Genomic DNA, 23,698 nt, shown 5'->3' with positions numbered 1-23,698 from the left:
CCCTAATCTTTCTGCCTTTCTTCCCTCCCCAAGGAGTATTTTGGGTTAGTTGTTACACACAACTTTGTATTATTTGTACTTTATTTTACTGTTTTTTTTCAGGGGTCTTCTGTGTGAGGTCTAATCCCCTAGGAATTTCCTTTGTTAAAGTGTAACTAAACGCAAAACATTTTTTTTAGTTTTGGATAGAGTGGAGATGGATTAGGACATGTTTTTATTGCTGTCTGTGCCCCCATTAAGGAGATTCACCCTTTCAATTTGTCCTGTTTACCATTATCATTGAAAGTGAAAGTAAAAGAAAATCTCATATTTAGAAAAGTAATAGAGAGTAAATCTTCCAATGCGGCCAATAGTTATGGAGATCTTGGGGTCCCCAAGAAATTCCTTAATTTGCAGGGATTTTCTCTCATTTCCTGTTTGGCTATTGGACAGGAAGTGAAGGGAAATCTCCCTTACTCTATCAAAAATTAAAAATAAAATTACCTATAGTTCTACTTTAACTTAATTCATCAAAAAATTGATGCATGAAAGATCTCCAATTACCCCAGTTAGCAAGCACAAACCACATAAATAGTGACCGAGTATACCAGTTAAATCCCAGTAATCTCAGAAATCCTTAGTTTCCAAAATATCTTAAGGCCGTTTAACCAATTAAAGCCTCATAGTCACAAAAACTTTTTAGAACATTACAGCTATAGGTAAGGTCCTGACAACGTAACTGCTTGAACAGAGTCAGAAGTCTTTTCACAGGCTAAATATGTGGATATACCGGTCTGAAAAGCATAACATGCATGCTGTTATCTCATCTATGTTATATAGATGTTTTACTGCACTGAATGCAACATTTTAATATACTGAATAATAATAACAAATTAGTATAAATTAATGCTAGTTTTTTGTGCTGTGCAATAGCGGTTACAAAATTACCTGGTTAGTATTCAGTATGCTAGTTTCTTCTCTGAAAGAAGTAGTTCAAATCATTTTCTTAAATATAAGTTTTACAAGATAAGTAATTTAATCTTGTGAAAATCTTTCTGCTATACCGGATAGAATAAATGGAGCTCTTCTTATTGTAGTTTATTTGATGAATCACATTTTAAATTCTGCTGCTCTACTTTAAATCTGAAAACTGTAGGAACAGTTTTTAATCATAATAAAAGAGAGTTATAATTAGAACATATATTTTTAACATATATAGATTATGAATACATAACATGTCAGGTTATGCAATACTTTTAATGCATTATTGTGACCATGAACAGGGGATGAGATAAAGTTCAGATAATCATAAAATTATTATGACAGGAAATGTGTAATATGAGGTACTGTATAACTTCAGTAAGAACTCAGATCACACACTCCTAATGAATTGAATTCAGATAATATTTATTTGAATAGATGATAACTGAGGTAAAGCCCCAAATACATTTTTCTGGCAGTCTGGCCCTTTAAAATGGCAAAGTCAACATGTTCTGCATTGACCATGTTTTACATTGGAAAGCAGACTGGGAGGCGGGCCAGGAAGTGGTAGAAGGAAAAAAGATATAAATCCACAGTAGAGCAGGCAACGCCCATAGGTGGATACAGACGTCAGCAGCACATGTATATAGGATCACAGGTCTAACAGAAATACTGCAGCGAGGATGTAAGAATTTCACAGGCAGGCTAAACTGTGACAGGAAGGGTAACTGCGCAGAGTGGGTCAGAGTCGGAGCTCCCATCTATCTGGCCTCTACCTTTAAGTATCTGATGACTGAGAACCTAAAGTTGGCCAGCAATGCCATCTGTCACAACAAGAAGACCCTGACACCTCGGCTGGCTGGCTGCAATGATGAGGAGCTTAACAAGCTGCTCAGTAGGGTAACCATTGCCCAGGGAGGAGTTCTGCCCAACATCCAACATCTGCCTGAGAAGACCAAGAGCCACAAGCCTGTCAAGGCCAAGTAAACTGGATGAATTAATTTATAACACCAGTCCCTGGTTAAGGATGCTGTCAGTTCCACAGCCAACAGGCCCCTATAAACCAGTGAAGCTGACAGTGGGCAGAACCTGATGGTGAAGCTGAGACATTAGTTTACCATCAGGTCTGCTCTCTCATTATGATTAACAGCATGCAGTGGGTGGATTTTATAGACAACACTGTATAATAAAATCCACACCCAGGGTAAACCAATGATCACTGTCACCCCCATATATCTATACAATATACAAAATCCAAGATACAAACTACACAAAAATATGTGAAATTTCCAAGCGCCAGGATATTACTTCGCCCCTGGGAAGCTATGATTATAAACTAGAACCAATCATCAAAATCCATCATACATCAAAAGGTCCCTTCTCACAGTCACATAGGATATTCATACTATAAATTCTTTAATCCTCCAAAGGTTTCACCGTTGTGTGCTCCTTTTCCTCCTTTCATAAATAGTGTCAGCTCCTCATGCCAAAAAAAAAACAAAAAAAAAAACACATATAGTTCATTATCTTTTTATATATAATAAATTAAAATATATATTACACTGACAAAAAAATGCTAATTTTGTGCCAATTCTCCACCATGTGACATCAATAAATATCCGTAATTCCTACTCTTACCCTCCAATCAAAAATCCTCGCTTTATTAAAGGTGGATGAATCTTGAAAAACACTTCATTTTCATTCTTCTTCTTTCATAACCAAATACTCCCCAAATAGAGATATAATATAATAGTGTAGTATTTTCAATACAATGTAAAACAATAGTGCCACTGTGCCCGTACTCCTGCAATCTCTATGATCTCTATGATCACCAACCAGTGCTCAATCCACCTAAGGTGACTCGCCGGTTCATGTACCTTACCATATCCTCCTAGGTCTGAAGCATGGAATCTCATAGTGAACTACTACGCCTCAACGATCTCTTCTTATGTCGATGTTCCACTCCATGTTGCCCAAATGTAATCAAACCAAACATAGGCAGACCATAGTGTACCAAATAAAACAAACTGGTTTATTCTTTAAAAAAGCGCTTAAAATGTGTATAAAACGCCAGCATACAACACCTTCATTGGACCTCTACAAAGATGGCCGCCACTGGACTTCTGGTTTGCGTCTGACGTCACTAGCTGATGAGTTTCGTCATTACGACTTTGTCAAAGGATGTACACATCAGACATGCAGCTGGCTCTTATGTAGTGAACGTCCGCCCACATAGGACGCTAATCGGCCATTTTACAAAAGGGATTACTTCAAAATGGGATTGTATCTGACACTTATACTTTAAAATCTATTCCAAACTCTTATATAGTAATAATTGCAATCCTAGACATTCCATATTAAACGGAAATCCCATAGATACATGGATAATTATATATGTGCATAAACGCCAAGACATACTGAGGTTTATTTACTAAAGCTGGAGAGTCCAAAATCAGACTCCCTTCTGCATAGAAACCAATCAGCTTCTAACCTCAGCTTGTTCAATGAAGCTTTGGCAATGAAACCTGGAAGCTGATTGGTTTCTATGCAGAAGTGAGTCTAATTTTGCACTCTCCAGCTTTAGTAAATAAACCCCACTATGTCATATAGCCCCCTACTGGTAAATCTATAAACATACCCATCTATGGTCACAAATGCACAGGTCCCACATATATCTCAATACATAAAACAACACCCTCCTATTCCGATATTACCCAGGATGTAAAAACACCCAAAGACCACTTATACAGATGAATGCACATACCTACATGTACCATATATACCAAAATCCCCCTGGATACTTGGATGACTAAAAATATATATAACTGCCTAATTTAACTGCTGCTATATTAGCCCCTAGTGGTGAAATCATCACTAGGTCACCTATAACCATCCCATAGCATATGACTAATATACATAAAGCAACAACATCCCATATGCAAATAACCAGGGTAAAGATGAACTCTAATACCATGCAAAATAATAAAGTGGAGTGATTCTCAAGTTCTCAACTGTCAACCACACTTATATTATGTATATAGCAAATGTACACTCCGAATGGGTACCCAATTGATACAATATGGGACCCTGCAGCGATCTACACTCAAGGGGAGGGAATAAATGTAAGATGAATGTGAAGATGAACCTGGGGAGATAATATACTTAACTAAATGCCCTTAAATCTTAAATGCAATCACTGATAATATTGTTATCCCAATCTAATCACACAATAAGCCTTATTAGATTTATATATTTGAAATAAAAAAGTTAAGGTTCAGTTCCACATTTAACCCCTTGGGTTTCATAGTATATAATAAATCCAATTTATTATTATTCGATAAATGTTACATTGGGATATAGACTGGTGCACCCTCCTTCTGTTGTGTTTTTGTAGAATGTTTCTTGGCCTTCCCCAGTCCTAAGAGGGTATCACAGCGTGGTGTGTCCATTGTTCCAATAAAGAAGTGGATGTGTTTGGAGAACTGGTGCCATGACATCACCACACTCATGAACAGGAGGCACTTTGTTTTACTGTATTTCTTTCTTGAAATGTAGTTCTAATGGTACCCACACATCTCTCTTTTCTGTTACTCACATCAAATATAATGGCAAAATAGGGACTGTTACAATAAGTGTCTTTATACATTGTTGCTTGGTAAATGCAGTTCAGTTCTGTTGATTATAATCAACAGAATTAATTATTGTTTAATTACTGTTTAATTTAATTAATTATTATTGTAATTACTGTTAGAACACTACAGGTGTTTAATCATAACTCTCAGAGTAATGATGTTTCCTTATTGATTGTATAATTACACTTGCTCAATCTCTCCTCTTTTAGGCTATGCTTGGCCTAATACATTCTTTGAAATACTTCAAGGTGTGTCGTCAAGTGAGAAATCACAAAACAATTCAGTGACTCCTCTGGTGGTAGCACTGCACTCCCATAATTCATTTACTATTTGTTGCACTTGAATGCAGCCATAAAGACTCTGTTCCATTGTAACACCGTTTCATTGCTGATATCCTTTCTCGCAGTCCTGTGAGCACTGTGTTCCTCCAAAGTCAAAATCCATCACAAATAGCAAAAGTTCTGACTCGTTCATTTTTTTGCCAGACTTCTAAAACTTGAGTAAATGCCTTTTAATTTTGTTTTAGCTTCTAATTTTCTTTTATTTTGTGTTTCTCTTGTACTCCACTGTGTATTTGCTTAGACTTACATCACAGAGACATGGGGTAGGTGAAATCCCAGGACAGTCCCACAGAAATTGGAACGATTGGAACTTATGCAGTTTAGAGACCCAAAGTTCTTGTTATCGATGGGAGGGGGGACTCCACACTGTTTTTTTATTCATTATGGTGCTGGTTTTAAAATGTATTTACTGCTTTTTTTTTTCTTCACTATAGCTCACAAATTCAGCTGTCACTTTCTCCCCTGCTAAAAGAGAAAGTTTCTTTTTAGTTTTTTCCCCCAAGTTAAAAGAAACAATGTTTCTTTTTAGTTTCTAAATGAAACAAAGCTTCCTTTAACTCCGGGGAAAATGACAGCTCTGTAAGCTATAGTGAAGAAAAAAAAAGCCGGCAATTGCATTTAAAAATTGGCACCGACATTTCGTATTGCAAATATTCATAAAAAATGTGTAAACCAAGGCATTATTTTCAATGGATTTTCATTTGTGAACCAAAAATTACGTCAACCGAGGCATTTGTAAACCGATGTATACTTGTATATGCAATTTTTCTCATTCTTGCTGTACTATAGTAAAAGTGGCATTAAAGTGTTAATAAACCCAGGACCCTGCATTCATTATATCTGGTCTCCAAAAGCACAGAGAACATGGAAATGCAATTATTTTAGTAAATATAAACTGCTAAATACTTTTTTATCATCAGCAGTTAGAGCAGCGTTGTGACTTCTATCCAAGTTCAGCAGAGCACTGCAGTGGATTAACCCCTCAGGCTTCACAGTGAGTAAAACAAGCATGCTTTGGGGTCCTTTCACATGGAGCCGACCCGTTTAGCGGATCTGCTTGCTGAGCGGGGGATCTCTCCGCTGATCCCAACCGAGCAAGCGGATGACAGCTCTGTGTCCACTCCACTGCTGCAGCAGACACAGAGCTGCTCACTCTGGGTGGCCCAATAAAAACAGACCACCACATCCAATCCCCAAAAAGGGACGGATGGGGATACAATTTCCCTTCTGTCCATCGAATCGGGTCAGATGAAAACGGACAGGCGGCCCATTTTCATCTGACCACCCATTGAGAAGAGCGAGCAGCTCTGTGTTTGCTCTGCAGCAGCGGAGTGGACACAGAGCTGTCATCCGCTTGTTCAGTGGGAATAAGAGATCCCCCGCTGAGCAAGTGCATCCGCTAAACGGGTCCTCCCTGTGTGAAAGGACCCTAAAACTTTAACAAAGAAAAAAAAGTGGAATATTATCAACAAACAATATTCTTTTCCATCTTCGTAAAAAAAAAAAAAAAGCAAACAGATGCCTCCAAAGGCCCCCCAAAGGTTCTTTTTTGGAGATATTTGATCATTCCTGAGCTTTTTTTTTTTTAAATTATTATATAAATGAAAAAAAAAACTGAAAATTTTGAAAATAAAACCAATATTTTTTACTTCCTGCTATTAAACATACCCAATAAAACAAAATAAGAAAATCTAATATCTTCATAAATTTCTATATGTATACTGCTACGTCTTTGGTAAAAAAAAAAAATCCCAATACATGTATACTAATTTATTTGTGTGAAAGTTATAACATCGACAAACTATAGTATAGATACTGGAATTTTTATTTTTTTGTTATATATTAATAATGGTGGTGATCAGCGATTTTAGTGGGACTGTGATAGTGTGGCGGGCAATTTGACATTGGGTGGGAGGTAGACTAACCGGCTGACACTGACATCACCAGTGACACTAGTACAGTGATCAGTAATAATATTATACACTGTCACTGTACTAATGAAACTCGCTGGGAAGGGGATAACATCTTGCGGTAATTGAAGGGTAATGTGTGTGCCTAACAGGTGTTAATGTGTGTAATATGTGCGTTTTTTTACAAAAAATTAGACAAATTGTTTGCTCTGTACAGAACCATGTGTGTTTGTCAACACAGGACTCTGGGCTTTGAAAGAACACAGATGTTAATCAAGTCTCAGCTATGAATCATTGGCTAAAACCTGCTGACAAAATCCCGCTGTCTAATCACAGTGGAAGTCGGTGGGGGGTGGGGTTCTTCCTGAACCTGGAAGAAGATGCCGACATATAAGTACATTATTGTGCCTGTACATGCTTCTTGCCCACAGTAAAATTGCTGCGGACAGGTCGGCAAGAGTTTAAATGAATTGAGAATTTTTAATGTGTCACTTAAAGAATTTAAAAAATACACCGCTCCTGGTCGATTGGAATTAAAAATAAATTAAAATTTGCATTGGTACATGTTCTTCAGGCTAGTGTCCATTCCTTGCACTCCCTGTTCCCTTTTTTGACACCCCCTGCCTATTAGCCCAGAAAATGGGCATGTTTAATTTGACAGATTATTTGACAGGAGTTTAATTTGATAAGTCTATAGACTGGTCAGGTCAGGACAACACCCCTTCTATTACACTCTTCTCCTTCCTGAACCCCACTTAATTATTACCAGTACTCTTTACATACACTACACGACTCTCCTGTGGAAGGATGAGCACTGCATGGCTAGACTGATTAGACTGATTCCCTTTTTTGGGGCAATATTCACTCAACAATTAGTCTCAAACCTGATTAGGTACCCTTTTACTGCCTAACCAGGAATTACTTGCTTGGTGGGTATACATGAGGGGGAAGGAGGGGTGGGCACACTGATTACATGTGCGCACATGAGTGATTGTGAGCACCACATGGCACGTTCCCTCTATCTCCACTGCTACAGACTAACAGGTATAGTGACAGCAGCATCACTACCAGGGCTGGTGCTAGATGACCATTTTGCACCTTAGGCAAGACCAGCTACTTGCACCCCTTCTCCCTCCTCCACCCTACCTCCTATCCCTTCTATCACCCCACCTATTATACTTCCTCTTCCCAAACTCCATGTAACCATTACCTATGCCCCCACCACCACCACCATTGAAATCACTGTGTACACTGACAGGTCCAAGTTGTTTTAAATCCACATCTCACATCACTGTTCCACAATACTTGCCATGGTCCAACACTCTACTGCCATTACAAAGTCCCATTGTTCCCCTATTGCTGCCCGAATTCCCCCTCCCTCATTGTCACACATACATTATTACATACACACACACACAAACACAGAATCAGTGAAAACAATCCATATTTTGATCCATATTTCGAAATATAATTTTTTAAAATAGTTTCATTATTTAGTTAATGTAAGGCACATACCTGCCAGATAAGATGTTCCCTTTTATCCTCAGAGGCAGATAAATAGACACTTAAAACGACTGTGTGTGACAAGGCAGTCAAAGCACTGGCAATCACAGCATCTCTCATGTTGAAAGGAAGCATGGTATATGCCACAAATATGATGAATAAGAAAAATGATACCTAGCCAAGAGAGAAGAGCAAAAAGTAATCAGCATCTTACAGAAATTCTGTAAAACAACCTTTATAGTTTCACATCTTGGGAAAATGGCAGAAATATAATGTGATTCATTTTGTGTATTATAAATACACTACATGGGCATTTTCTTTCTAGCTTCAAAGTATAAAACAGTATGTACTGCTAAGATCTGTAGGACGGGTTACCTGCTCCATTTTTCTAGTTTGAGGGAATGGTGGTATTGTAGACTTCACAGTAGATAGGGAAATCTTATATAATAATGGAATCAAGTGACTCTGAACCTGTAGTAGGTTTGGATCTTTAGGATTTGGATTTTAGGCATTCTAGTTTTAGCAAGCATAACAGGGACCATTAAGGAATCCAGTTTAAATGAACAGGTACCTTACAGGATCACCAGATTGCCCACATTATTAGGATAGATTGATGAATCTGTGAAAATCCACACCTGCAGTCTGCTTAATCTGTACATGCAAGCTCTTTTGTGAGAGTCAAATATTACCTGCAGATTTTCTTATTTTTAAAATGAAAAAAAAAAAAAATCACAAATGTAGACCCAGGTTATTACAAGTGCATTTCATTACTATGGACTAGTATCCCTGTGAGTGTGGAATCACAAACATACGAGCATAGTGAAATCCTACCCTACTGTTTCTAGAGTCAGAAATGCAGGGAACCATCAGGCTCCCGTGCTGTGTTGATCACCCCTTAGTAAAATATTCAGAAAACAGTTCAATAGGTGAAGTAGTAATGTATTATCAATCGGAGCACCCCCAAAAAACTGACATAATAGAATCTTGATTTTATTTATACAAAAAATAGATTAAATTACCAAACTCATACAGTTATAAATTCACCATGTGTATGTAACACAATGCAACTCAGGGTGATGCCAAGACAAACCTCGTCCCTAGGGCATACTGCTGACAAATATAAAGATCCAAGGAACTTGAGTAGTTAGATATTAATTTTATAGATAATTGTGGTATAATGTCAGCAATAGCATACAAAAAATCTATGATGAAACCAACCACGTGCAGTCAATATACTTAAGTTCTTCTGTCCTGAAGAAGCATGGTTCACATGGGAAACACATTGACAGGTGGAACTTTGGTTTTATGGATTCTAGAACATATATCTTGTTTGCAATAGTTCTGATTCTCCTTTATGGATCGGTTGTACTGTTTTATGAATACAGTAGAAACACCAGGCATAAACAAAATTGACAATGTTGCACAATTTTGTGAGGTAACAATGAGTCACCAGACCATTTTGGATTTGATGGGGACAGATAAAGATGGGGAGATAAAACAGGCTGCTTGTGAACTTAAAGCGGAACTCCACCTAAAAGAAGAAATTCTGCTTTAAGTTCACTTTTAATGATTCGCCCCCTGCTCCCCATTAGGAATTGGCACATTAGGGAAGCAGGGACTCAATTTTGACATGTACCCATTCCCACTTCTGCTCAAACTGCCTAGGCGATCGGAAGCAGAAGTTCTCCTCTACCCTTCAGTCTTTGGGGACATGTGACAGGTCCCAGAAGACCACAGGACCATTCACAATGTATAGAGCTACTCGCGCATGTGCAGTGGGCACCCAGCTGTTGAGCCGCAAGCTGTCACAGCCGGGTGCCCACACTTAAGATGCTGGTGCTGGAGACAGAGGTCGGTTAATCAAAGCTGCAGCATATGTAGATGACATGTTGTTCTATATTGCAAACCCTTGATTAACATTACCTAATTTAATGAGAATATTAAAATACTATGGAGAGTTCTCAAACTTGAAAATTAATCCTCCAAAGTCAGAGATATTAAATATTAATGTTCCAAGGACATTGTTGATCCTACAAAAGTAATTCCCTTTTACATGGAGGGAAAAAGAATTAAAGTATCTGGGAAATTAACCCTGTCTATAAAGAACCTATATCAGGTAAATTATATTCCACTAATAAATGAGATTAAGGATGAATTGAGGAAAATGGAAGATGAATTGAGGCTAATAAAAAACCAAGAGTTAAATATGAAGTGTTTTGCAATAACAAAACAAAAGGGGGATTAAACATGCCAGATTTAAAGAGATATTATATCTCTGTTAATATCACGAATAGTAGATTGGATATACAATTCACAGGGGAGAAGTTGAGTTAAAATGGAGAGTACACTTAGTAAATCACAATTAGATAGGATTATATGGCTACCACATAAGTTTCATACACTGGATGAAAATACAAGCACCTTGACACGGAATGTATTGTGGTTTTGGGATATAATGTATAAGCAAATGGGTTAGAAGTACAACTCACTGATAATACCGTTGGTGGGAACAACATTTTTCCCACCTGGGAATGATAACATTTCAGGAAAATATATCCTTTAGAACAAATATTTATTTCAAATACAATTCAAAAACGTGTCACCTTTAGGATTTATAAGATTCTTACTGAATTAGCTGGATTTGAGTCCAAATCGTTCTTAGAAAAGTGGGAAAAGGAGCTTGGAACAAAATTGAATGATCAACAAAAAAATAAAGCATGAAATTAACACATGGGTTGGTGAATTTGAATATAGTCGAAATGAATTATAAATGTTTAGTAAAATGGTATATTACACCTACTGTGGCACACAAAGACCAGATAAGGGAACAATGGCACATATATGGTGAGATTGCCCTAAAATACTTGAATTATGGCAGGCAATAATTCAATACATACAGGTGATACTGGGGATTAGGATACCGATAGACCCGTGGGTTTGTTTATTCCACAAATTGGAAACTTCAGTGAAACAATATAAGAATATGATACTATTTAATTTAATATATGTGGTCAAAGTTCTTATTCTTACATTTTGGCAAGCAGAAGAGCCCCTAAAAATAAAAGAGTGGATAAACAGAGTTTAGTATATATACAAGATGGAAGAATTATACCATATTGATGGGGATAAAATTGAATTTAAAAGATACCTATAAGTGGTCGGAGTGTAAAGAATAGGGAAAGAAAAAGGAAAGGAAACAGGATCCCGTAGAAGGGCAAGAGAGAAGAAGGAGAGGAGGGGGGAGAAGTTAGATGGAGAGAGTATTGGAGGAACAAGAAGTAAAAGAAAATAATAAGAGGAAAAGGGGTAAATTTGATGGGAGGGGGGTAGGGAATAGGTGAACTTGCATGGAAATTTGTGTTTTGTGATGTTTGATATAAAGTGGATTTTGTATTATAAAACGAATAAAATATATATTTAAAAAAAATTATAAAACAGCGCCATTTCTAAATTGGGAAAGCGTTTGATCAATCTTGGTGAGATCAGATGATGTGAGGTATCACCATGAACATCAGACCAAGGACAGTAATTCTAACACAAATTAGTGACCTGTAAAGGCTTTTAAAGTGTCGCCTATCGATATTAAAAATGTATGTACTTTGTCGCCATTGCACGGGCTTGCACAATTTTAATGCATGTCATATTTGGTATATATTTACTTGGCATAACATCATATTTTATATTCCATCAAACAATTGAGCAATATATTGGGTATTTGTGCATTAAAATTCTAAAAAGTGTATTTTTTCCAAAATATTTGAAAAATCCCTGCGCAAATACTGTGTGACGTAAAAAAAATTAAACACCCACTGTTTTATTCTCTAGGGCCTCTGCTTTAAAATATATATATATATATATATATAAAGTGTGGGGGTTTAAAGTAATTTGGATAGTAGACACTCCAAGGTATTTGCTAAGAGGCATGGTGAGTATTTTGCAGACCTCATTTGTTGCCACATGTTTTTGGAAAACGAAGAAAGGAAACAAATGTACTTTTCTTTTTTCTTTTTCAAAACCCTGTGACAAAAATGATATCTATAAAATACTCACCATGCCTCTTGTCAAATTCCTTGGGGTATCTACTTTCCAAAAATGGGTCATTTGGGGGGGGGGTTACTATTCTGGCATTCCTCCCAAACTGTGATAGGTAGTCGGGATGTGATATGAGGAAAGCCTGAAGGTGGTCATTGGATTTTGGGGGCCTGTAGGCTGCCAAAAAGTCTCTCACATGTGGTATCCTCATACTTGTTAGAAGTGAAAGAATGTGTTTTGGGGTGTTGTTCCACATATACCCATGGCATGCTTGAGCAATATATCATTTAAGTGACAACTTTGTGTACAAAAAAAGTGTAATTTTCGAAAAAATTTTGGCAAAAAAATAAAATGTTCCATGGACTCAACATGCTTCCCTGCAAAATCCTTGGGGTGTCTACTTTCCAAATTTTGTAGCAGAATATATTTTATGACTAACTGAGTTTATTGGATATATTTTATAATCAAAAGTGAAAAATATCAGGGTTTTTTTCAAAATTATTTTGTTTATGGTGCAAAAAGTAACAACCGTAGAGACAAAAGAAAGCTCTATTTGTGTGAAATTTTGTTTGGGTACAGAATTGCACAACCGCACAATTACCAGTTGAAATAGCACAGTGCTGAACAGCAAAAAATGGCCTGGTCATGAAGGGGGTAAATCTTCTGGAGGGCAAGTGGCTAAGGTGGTGGCATTCAGTGTTTTTGTTACACTACTTATCTGAATACATATGGATTTCGATTTAAGAGAGACATCACATTTGGCACTTCGAATACTGTTTATTTATTTTTTAAATATATATTTTTTTGTTACATTCAATAGTGCTACATCATTTCACAATGTTGTAAGTCTTTAAGTCTTATTATATCAAACTTTGGTTGCCAGCAGCCATAAGGGTTTTCACAGCACAGATTAATTACAATACATTTTCAACACTGCACAGCCAGATAGGTGACACATGTAGTTAGTAAATGAGAGTTTTTTGCTTTTTAGTTTTGCAGAGTAATCTTACAGAGTAGCAAAGCTGCATGTTTAAAAATGCCTGGCCAAAGAATATATGCCTTTATGGGCAAAACAGCAAATATACACGCATTTCATCCATGTATTTAGCATTTTTGTTTTCAGTTTTACTTCAAATGAGTTATAACTATGAGGAAAGTGCAATTTACCTACTTCCAAGACTAGAAGCAGGTCTGCAGAATTACCATTGTTGTTAACAATCTTAATCAATTTTCATTCTAAATCTGTCATGACATAGAATTTTAGAATTCAAAATTCCATATCCAATTTTAATAAGGGAAGCATTTATAAGGATCTTGGGCTAATATCATCGAATCGCAGGTGTGACAAAATTGTGCTAACAGTGGGAGGGGCATAAAATGCAAGCTTGCATACAGAGTGCAGAAGAATGTAACGTACATGATACAGAGGTCTGGGTGGGTAACATGCATAGTGCAGGGGTTTGGGGTGGGCATCGTACATAGTGCAAGGGTCAAGTTTGTTATGTACAGAATGTGGGAGTCAGAAGTCAGTAATGCCCAGAGTTCAGGGGTCAGGTATATGTAACTTACATGAAGCATATATAAACACTGCATACATATACTGTACATGCAACATATATACACATACAGTATACATACTACATGCAAGCACACAGTATATATGTAAGAGCGGCATTATGGAAAATAGAATTAACACATATGGTGATACTAAAGATAAAATGACATCATACACCAATAAATGTACATTTCACTCTTTCAAAAGTGTCCCAGCAATAAAGTTTTCCAGTGCCGTTTATCTTCTTAGTGCTCGTTACACTACATGCCCCTTTAAGACAGGAAACTCATCCAAACTTTGTGACCATTCACTAAGTAATGGGTCAGTAAACGCTTGTTATCTCAGCGTAGACTCCTTTCGGACACCAGTACCAGGTTTTGGACTCCTCCACATACACCTCTGAGCTTCAATTGTACTCATATAATAAAATTAAAAAAAGCAGAAAGCACCATCATAGCACAACCAGTTTTAATTATAATTGCCAGAAACATCCACAAGTTCAGTAAAAACATATAGATATACACTCATATATCAGGGTGCCTTGGTCTGGCACCCAGAGTATCCAGCAAAGCTGCTACTACCTGGCCGGCACTGTTCCAATACTCAAAATTAGTGTGTGTTCCACCGGGGAGGAAGTGATGTCACCAGAAGAGACCCATACAATGTTCCATCTCACCTCAATTCATTTCACCCATCCGGGTATCCTCAGGAAGCTGGAGAAAAATCATGTACAGACCACTTTGAGGGAACAACCTAAATCCTATCAGAATAGTCCACTCCCTCATACATATCAGAGGGATATAGTTAGAGATGTAAAATGTATGGAAATTTTTAAGCCATGGGGGAAAAAAAACATTTTCTCTGTATTTTTTTTTGTCTGGAATAAAATGGAGATTTTCAGAAAAATTTGAAGAAAAATTCAGTGTGGACTACTCCTATAAATTAAAAGTAATTTTTTTACACTGCAAATTGCAGCTTTGCTCAGTGCAGGAGAGTGATGCAATTTGTTTCCCTCTGCGGTTCTGCAGCTTGACTGTCAGCTATATAAGGATGCGGTCTACTCGTCTTCTGCTTGTGAAGGATGGGAAGATTATGGCAGAACCCAGGTTGAATACTGCCCTAGATGTTGTTCTCACCATTTTACTGAGAGGAGGTAAAGAAAAAACTATTTACTGACCAGACTATAGGTAAATATTATGCTGTGATGCTGGAGAATATTAATAGGATGTTATAAGGTTATAAAGATAAACTAATTTGTCAAATTTACCCTCTTATCTGTCAATTAAGGCCCGAGAGGAGGACAGAAACTATCATGTACTGTATCCCAACAATCACCTAACTGTAGGAGGTACAAGATGAAGCACACAAGCAAACTAAATTGGAGCCTGTCCTCTGAAGTGTCCCCTAGTAGCAGAAATGCAAATTTCTCTTGTCTGAGAACTGTATTGAGAAGTACAGTGTTACTAGGATTGTATTCCAGGATTTGCTTGTCTTCAGCTGAGAGAATTTTACAGTAGAAAAAGTCTCATAAATATTTCATTAAGGTCTTCATGTTATATAGTTTAAATACCATGTCATAGATATATTTATCCTTTTAAAAGAAAATATTCCACACTTGTTTCCCAATTGTTCTGGAAAGTAACAAAAATGGCTTTGAAAAAAAATGGAAAAACATTTTTTTTCCTATTTTTCAAGGCCTTCCCCCATCTCTATGTATAGTACAATATCCACGCCCATGGAGGGGGAGAAATAGGGGCAGGGTAGAGTCAGTACCCCCCAGCAACTATGAACCTACAGAGTGGCAGGGGGAATGGAGGGCATGAAGGGAACCATACAAACCTCAAGCCCATACTTCACAATCTATGGTGGAGTGGAAAAGATGTGTTGCAGAGTTGGCCAAAAAAAGAAGAGAGTCCACCAATTTGAGTAAGGGCAACTATATACAGGAAGAATTGTAAGTTCTTGATCAAGTTTTAAAGGATAAGTTCACCTTTGTGAACATGTTACATGTTCCACTCGTTTTGGGTGGAATATGTAATATGTTCCCAATGCTGCAGGCGCTTCCCACTGCCTGTGACAGAAGTACGGGGAGAAGATCTTAAAACAGCATTCCCTGTGTGTCTACGCCCACTCAGCCACATCATATATTCACAGAGTTCTGTGAATGAATGAACTGTGAGTTCCGACAGCCTTAGCAGCTGTCGGCTTGTAGTTTTCAATGAACTACCAAGGCCAAGCTGGCACAAAGTGGGTATTTAAACTAATCTCATTCCCAGTGTTCTTCTTTGAGTATAGCAAACATTTAAATCTTATCCTAGAAACTTTTTATACACTTGATAAAAGCCTTTAAGCCCAGGTTCACATATATGCAGCCGTGCAGGCCGCGTTTTGCACGTGCACGAGAGCCCATTCATTTGAATGGACTCTGGTGCCCCAGGACACTAAGAGAAGAAGTCCCTGCACTTCTTCCAAAAACGCAGCCCGCACGGGAACCTCGGTTCCTAGTATGGTTGCATTTTCCAGTGCAGGCGGCGTGCCATTGGCATTAATGGTACCCGCCCACGGGTCCACATTTCTCTGTGCGGGTGCGGCACCACCCACACAGATGTGGACCTAGCCTCAAGAAGAAGAATAAAAAAATTCATAAAAACAAAAAACATAACTAGTTGGTCACTTCCCAAAAACAGACCTATGTAAAATTACACTTGCAGTATTACTATTTGCATGTGTCAGCAAGTATCATTGAGAAATAAGATTATCCAACTATGTTCAGTTGAAAAATGTTAACAGGGATTTTCTTTTCACATGATCTGATAACTAAAGTGAATCTTTACACGTTTTATTGTGTGACCATTCTCAAATCTAAATCCTTTAGGGCCCGTAAACACTACTGTGCATTTTACACAATACATGGCAATGGCAATTATTTACATGGCCGCTCAATGCACCTGTGATACAGCACACCACAAAGCAAGGTAGTGCAATGTGCTACAAATAATAGGTCACATCTGATTTTCGTGACATTTGGAGCACTGACAGCCCATTAATTTTAATTAACACAACACGCATTAACACACAACATACCGTATTTTTCGCTCCATAAGACGCACTTTTTTCCCCCAAAAAAAGGGGGGAAAATGTCAGTGCGTCTTATGGAGTGAATGTAAAGCGGCCGGTCTGGTATTTCTGCCGCCACCATGTCAGAATACCGGGCCGGCCGCTCAGCTCTTCTCTCCTGCAAGACCTTACCAGTTCCTCGCTCCAGCGCTGCAGTCTTCCCGCGCCGGCTTCTGCGACAGCCAGGTGCCCACTGCGCATGCGTGAGAAGCGCCGCGCTTTGTGAATGGTCCGGTGTCTTCTGGGACACATGACAGGTCCCAGAAGGCTCCGGGTCATTCACAAAGCGCAGTGCTTCTCGCGCATGTGCCGTGGGCACCCGGCTGTCACAGAAGCCGCCGCGGGAAGAAGGAAGGAACGACAACTCCGCGGAAGTGGGAGCAGGTACCTGTCAAATTCAGGTACCCGCTCCCCCTCCCTCCCCAAAGGTCCGCAGTCTCTGGTAATCTCCTTTACAGTCTGCAGTCTCTGGTCATCCCCTGCACTGTCCGCAGTCTCTGGTCATTCCCTGTACTGTGTCCGCAGTCTCTGGTCATTCCCTGTACTGTGTCCGCAGTCTCTGGTCATTCCCTGTACTGTGTCCGCAGTCTCTGGCCATTCCCTGTACTGTGTCCGCAGTCTCTGGCCATCTCCCGTACTGTGTCCGCAGTCTTTGGTCATCTCCCGTACTGTGTCCGCAGTATCTGGTCATCTCCCGTACTGTGTCCGCAGTCTCTGGTCATCTCCCGTACTGTGTCCGCAGTCTCTGGTCATCTCCCGTACTGTGTCCGCAGTCTCTGGTCATCTCCCGTACTGTGTCCGCAGTCTCTGGTCATCCCCTGTACTGTGTCCACAGTCTCTGGTCATCTCCTGTACTATGTCTGCAGTCTCTGGTCATCCCCTGTACGGTGTCTGCAGTCCACTGGTTCAGAATATTTTTTTTCTTATTTTTCTCCTCTAAAACCTAGGCGCGTCTTATGGTCAGGTGCGTCCTATGGAGCGAAAAATACGGTAATAACCATGAATGCACCACAAAATGTAAATATTAATAAATGTTTTCAGAATTTTGAATTGTTTAAAAATGAAAGTGTAAAATTACTCTGGTGTGAGAGTTATGTGGTTAAGTTTTAACATCTTTTTTCACATGAATAAAGTTGGTGTTTTTTTGTCTCTGAAAAGTAAGGTTATAGAGATGGTGAATCAATTACACAGAGTCTCCCTCGCGTAATACATTGCAAACACCTGGCAGTCTTGCTACATACAAAGGCAGGCCATGACTCTTTCTTTTATGTTTTTACTTTTTAGTTTTAATGTAGTTCAGCAATGGAGATTCAGATACTTGCAGCTGTTTTTAGTGGTGCTTATAGTTTTAGGTTATCTAATATACAGACCATGGTGGTGTTCCATCTGAGAAATAAGTTATGGATGAGTGCATCCACGTAGTGTTACTTATCAAGTTATGCAGGATTTGCAAATCTGCATTACTTGATTTATGTCAAAGATGTACCCCTAGGCAGAACATTGTTAATATTGTAAACCCAAGTATGAATGCTGCAAGAAATTAACTAAGAAACATATTTTCAATTGAAAAAGCACTCATCTCATTCAGAGTTCAGGTTCATTGAAACATTAGTCATGACAGCTGTGCAAAGCTTTTAAAATAATTATTTTTTTTAATATATTTTTTATGATGGTTGAAGTACATGTTGGAGTTACCATGTGTGCAAACAATGTTAATCAATTATGCTTTTTTATCTGGAGGAGGAAGCTTTTAAATTATAAGGTGACTAATTTTATCAATAAATCAACGGCCTGCTAAATCATGGAAAATGGTTTAATGATGAGATGCAATGTTCTTGTGTGTAAACTACATATATCAAGCATTTTCTGTGTTGTAAATTGGCATTATATACGAATGTTAAACTGATAATAAAGTTCACGATGAACATTGTACCCTTTATAACAGGCTTTCAAAGCTTAATTACAATTCATCTAGAATTAATTAGCTGAAGTACAAACAGTAAAATATGTTCAGCAGATTGGTAGCAGCAGCAGTTTTTTAATGAATGCAACATAGCAAGTACTGTATTTGTGTTCTAGTATACATAAATACATATTCTTTCTGTCAGGAGCCGCCGTGGCATAGGGCGCGGCGCAGGCGCAGTGTGCCGACTCGCACTGGTGTGCGGGCACTAGGTCCTGGCCAGCCGCGGCGGAGACGGAACTCGCGCATGCGCACTCGGGACTGTGGGTGCGCGCCTGGCACCAATGATAGCACAGGGCGCGATATTTAAATCCGCTCTGCGCTGACACTGGCTGCCGTTTGGTCTATCCTGTGTTCCTGCTCCTGTATCCTTTGCTGTTTTGATCGTTGCTGACCCGGATTGTTCCTGACCGTGCAGTGTTCTCCTGCTCTGACCCCTGGCTTGCCTGACCTCTCTCTTGGATGCCCCTCATTGGATCTGACCTTCTGTTACTGACCTGGTGTGTGACCCGACCATTCTCTGCCTGCTCCCTTGTACCGCGCTGCCCTCACGGTTACCGACTCGGCCCATCTGACCACGCTTCTGCTCAGCCATCCATCCATCATGCTCAGGCCCATCCGCCCCTTTACATCAGGCTCTCATCCTGCAGATACCTCTGGCAGATCCCTCTACCACGGGTGGGTGTACTCAGGGGCCGCGACCTGGTCACTGTCTGCTCCAAGTCCATCCCCACCATCAGGGGCCCTGGTGAACAAGCAGACTGGGACTAAGACTCCGCGCTCTGGGGAATCCTATTCCGTGGATTGCTAGAGGTACCGCCAGGCGGTTCATTACACTTTCTTTAGTTCACCATATATAATAAAACCTTGTTTTCATAGATTTCCTACTAATTCTAATGTCTAACCTAAACCACACATATTCTGGATACCTTAGATGGCTCAGCACCCAAAATGTTGACGTGTCTGCAGATTTACAATATTTATACTATTTAGCTAGGTTTTTGTTACCTACTATTGGAGGATTAGTTGAAAGGAACCTGGCTGGATAGGAGCTTTAAAATTCAGGTCCAACTTTCTTTAGGCTTTCCATAGACAGAGTGATTCAGTAAACTTGTGTGACAGTTTGTTTATAAAAAAAAAATTTATTTCCCAACACGGCGCAGAATTATTTCCTTGCAGATCATCAACAAGAACAGATGGTATCAATGTGAACAGTAACACACTGTGGGCAGTGGAATTGCGGCAACATTAGTACAATTGGAACAACAAACAATTTTCAAGAAAAAACATTCAGATTTTGAATACCCATCATTGAGATTTTTACTGTTTTCTAAATTTTACTGTCTTCTAAATTTTATTAGGAAAATTTTGATTTGACAAGATAAAAAAATGTCCTATTTATCACAAGCCTCAGTGTGGGAAAGTGCACGAGTTTTGACATGCCTAGGGCCAAGGCATATTTTTCAGATGCATCATCTGCTTATTATTTATAGAGATATAAATATGAGAATTCAGTTATTCAATTTGTACCAAATTGGGAAAATATGATTTTTTTTGTACTCACAATGAAACCCTTTTATCTGTATTCATTACTGGACACAGCTTTGCTTTAGATTATCATGTAAACAAGAAAGGAAGCGCTAAGTGCAAAGATAATTTAGTAATTCCATGGTCATAAACACTTCGATCATCTAGAAGAACATGTGCTTTATGAAGTAAAAAGCCTCTGGGTCCTGGTCCTGTGTCCGCTTCGGTGTGGTGGTAGGCTGGAAGCGATGTCCAACAAGCAGGAAAAACTGCATGGAATCCCAGAAGTGGCTCGTAAACCGTGGAACGCATGCTCACGTCGGGTGGAAGTGACATCAGCAAGGACTGGAACAACAGATGGGAAGAATCACAGGCTACACTCGGAGCTCCCGGCTCCTTCTCTTGGCTAGGTTCTTCTAGAACCGTTAAGTTTTTATGACCGTTGAACTATTAAATTATCCTTGCACTTAGATGATGCTTCTTTTCTTGTTTATATGTACTCCTGGAGGGGAGCTGGCTTATCTCTAGGACAGCGGCCGCTATTTCAGAGTCATCTATGCCACGGCTTAAAATTTTGAGTCTAGACCTACTAGCCAGGCACAAACCTCACTCTCCACCAGTTGATCCACCCGACCTTGCCCAGGTCTGCCTCCAACCCCACCCCCTGGCCCATCCCCCAACCATGCCCCCAGCCCTGTCTCCAACCACGCCCCCTTAAAGCTTATGAAATTAAATTTTTCTTTAGAATAAAGAGTCCAAAATGTAAAAAACTGCAATTATAACATAGCAACTCTAGGAAAAAAAATGGGGTGCAGATAAGATACCACAGTCAAAACTGGGAGGGCACTGATATCACGTACCTGGTGATGGAGGCCAATGGAGAGAGGGCTTCCCTTACGGCTAAGTTCCAGACTCCCCTGAGAGCGGGACAGCGGGAGTCAGGCCCAAAGTGGCACAAGTCGCCTGTAGGAGTGTTGGTTGGTGGTCCATCCAGAAGCACAGGTGATGTACGGAGATCGGTCTGCAGACAGGTGGCGCCTGTACGAGGTATGCAAGCCCTTCTGGGATTTAGAGATTTACTGGATAGCCGGTTCAATCCAAGGTCAGGTACCAGGTGGGAATCAGAGCAGATGTAGTCAGATGGGATAGCCGAGGTCATACACAGAGGAGCAAGAAAGAGAGTATCTGTAAGCCAAGCCGAGGTCAGATCAGGGGTAAAGCAGAGTAGACAGGTCCAAGAGCAAGCCGAGTCGGTATCAGGAAATCACAATACAGGAAACAGGAACAAGGCATGGGGAGCTAGAGATCATCCAGCAACTATAGGAAGTGATGAGCCTCCTTATAAAGGCCGTCTGGCACCAAACTGAGGCCAATGTGTGCTTCTGCAGCCATGCAGGGTACTGGCAGAAATGCCAGATCTTCCAGAAATTCTGCCGTGTACAGGACCCTGACAGTGCCCCTCCTAAAGGGCAGCTTCCGGATGCCCACCTGGGCCATCTTTTCAGGGTGCTTGGAACTAAATTTTTGGAGAAGCCTGGGGGCATGTACATTGCCTTTTGTTCCCAGGAACTTTCTTCAGGTTCCATCTGTCCAGGTACTGGATTTGTCTTCTCCGCCTTCTGCAGTCAGGAATTGCTTCAACCTCGTTTTCCGTCTCCTCCCCAACTGTTATCGGCGGAGGAGGTGGTTCTACTCTCCCTGGAAAAGGATCAGGAACAGCTGGCTTGAGTAGGGAGACGTGGAAAACTGGATGTATCTTGTCTGATTCTGTAAGAATCAGCTCAAACGCCACTGGATTGATTTCCCTCTTGATCCAGAAAGGGCCAATGTTCCTTGGTCCCAACTTATGTGACGGGCAAGGGAGTTTTAGGTTGGCAGTTGATAGCCAAACTTTGTCTCCAATCTTCAGAGGAGGGTTTCCTCCCTGTTTCCTGTCGTAGTGCTTCTTATAATCAGCCTGGGATTTCTGTATAGACTCTCGGAGAACTTTACAGTTCTGTATCATGGAGAGTCTGTCCTGTACTGCGGGTACCGAAGGTTCAGGAATGGTGTCTGGTATGGAGGAAGGGTGGAATCCATAGTTGGCCCAAAATGGTGACTGGTTTGTGGCAGAATGGACTGAGTTGTTGTAGGCAAACTCAGCCAAATGGGAGTAGGGATGCCTAATCATCCTGGGAAAAAGTAGAGAAGCACCGTAAGTACTGCCCCAAAGTCTGGTTTGCTCGCTTCATTTGCCCGCTACTCTGGGGAAGGTAGGCGGACGATAGGTATAGTTCCACCTTCAGGGCCTTGCAGAGGGCTCTCCAGAACCTGGAAGTAAACTGCACCCCTCGGTCTGAGACAATATTACTGGGCAAACCATGTAACCTGACAATCTCTTTGATGAAGGCCAGTGCAGTCTCTGACTCAGATGGAGTACCCACCATTGGTAAGAAGTGGGCTATCTTGGATAGCCGATCCACTACTACCAGAATGGTAGTAAACCCCTCAGAGGGCGGTAAATCCACAATGAAGTCCATTGCAACCATTTCCCAGCGACAATCAGGAATGGGCAGGGGCCTCAGTAACCCCCAAGCCTTGGTTTTGTCTCCCTTGTTATGTAGACACACTGTGCATGATTACATTCTTGATTCAAGTTGGGCCACCTAAAGGGTCGCTGGATTTGTTCCATTTTTTTTTACGGGCTCCAAAGTGTCCAGCCAGTTGATGATCATGGAAAGCCTTGAAAACTTGATATCTTACTTCTTGGGGTACAAAGATCTAATCCTTGTGCCAAAGAAGAACATCCTGCCTTCTTAACGAATCTTGTTCGGGTTCAGGACATAGTGCAGAGGCTTGCTTGATCAAAGTCTTTAGGCTGGGTTGGATCAGCAAAAAAGTTTGGGCCAACAAGATGGCGTTGGGGGGAGAAGGCTCCTCTGGGTCTGGGAACATACCGGAAAGAGCATCTGCCTTCCCGTTCTTGGATCCTGGGTGGTAGGTTATGCGGAAATTAAACCTGGAGAAATATAAAGCCCATCTAGCCTGCCGAGGTCTTAGGCGCTTGGCGGATCTTAGATACTCCAGATTTTTATGATCCGTGAAAATTATAATTGGGTAGTTGGCTCCTTCCAACAAGTATCTCCATTCTTCGAAGGCTATCTTGATCGCTAAAAGTT

The 23,698-nt window shown here is 40.0% G+C and overlaps 1 protein-coding gene across 1 annotated transcript in view; it reads right to left on the bottom strand.

The window, feature by feature from the left end:
• Window positions 1–23,698, bottom strand: part of ADCY2 (adenylate cyclase 2) — a 685,338-nt gene that overhangs the window by 541,724 nt on the left and 119,916 nt on the right. Inside the window, exon 3 of the mRNA XM_089654517.1 lies at window positions 8,359–8,520. Within this exon, the coding sequence (XP_089510643.1) occupies window positions 8,359–8,520 (162 nt within the window). The remainder of the gene's footprint in view (window positions 1–8,358; window positions 8,521–23,698) is intronic.

The sequence above is a fragment of the Staurois parvus genome, unplaced genomic scaffold, assembly GCF_062004578.1.
Source record: "Staurois parvus isolate SC_StPar_1 unplaced genomic scaffold, SC_StPar_1.0 ptg000772l, whole genome shotgun sequence".
Lineage (NCBI taxonomy): Eukaryota > Metazoa > Chordata > Amphibia > Anura > Ranidae > Staurois > Staurois parvus.
The sequence above is the reverse complement of the archived record's forward strand: the minus strand, read 5'-3'. Positions and strand labels throughout refer to the sequence as shown.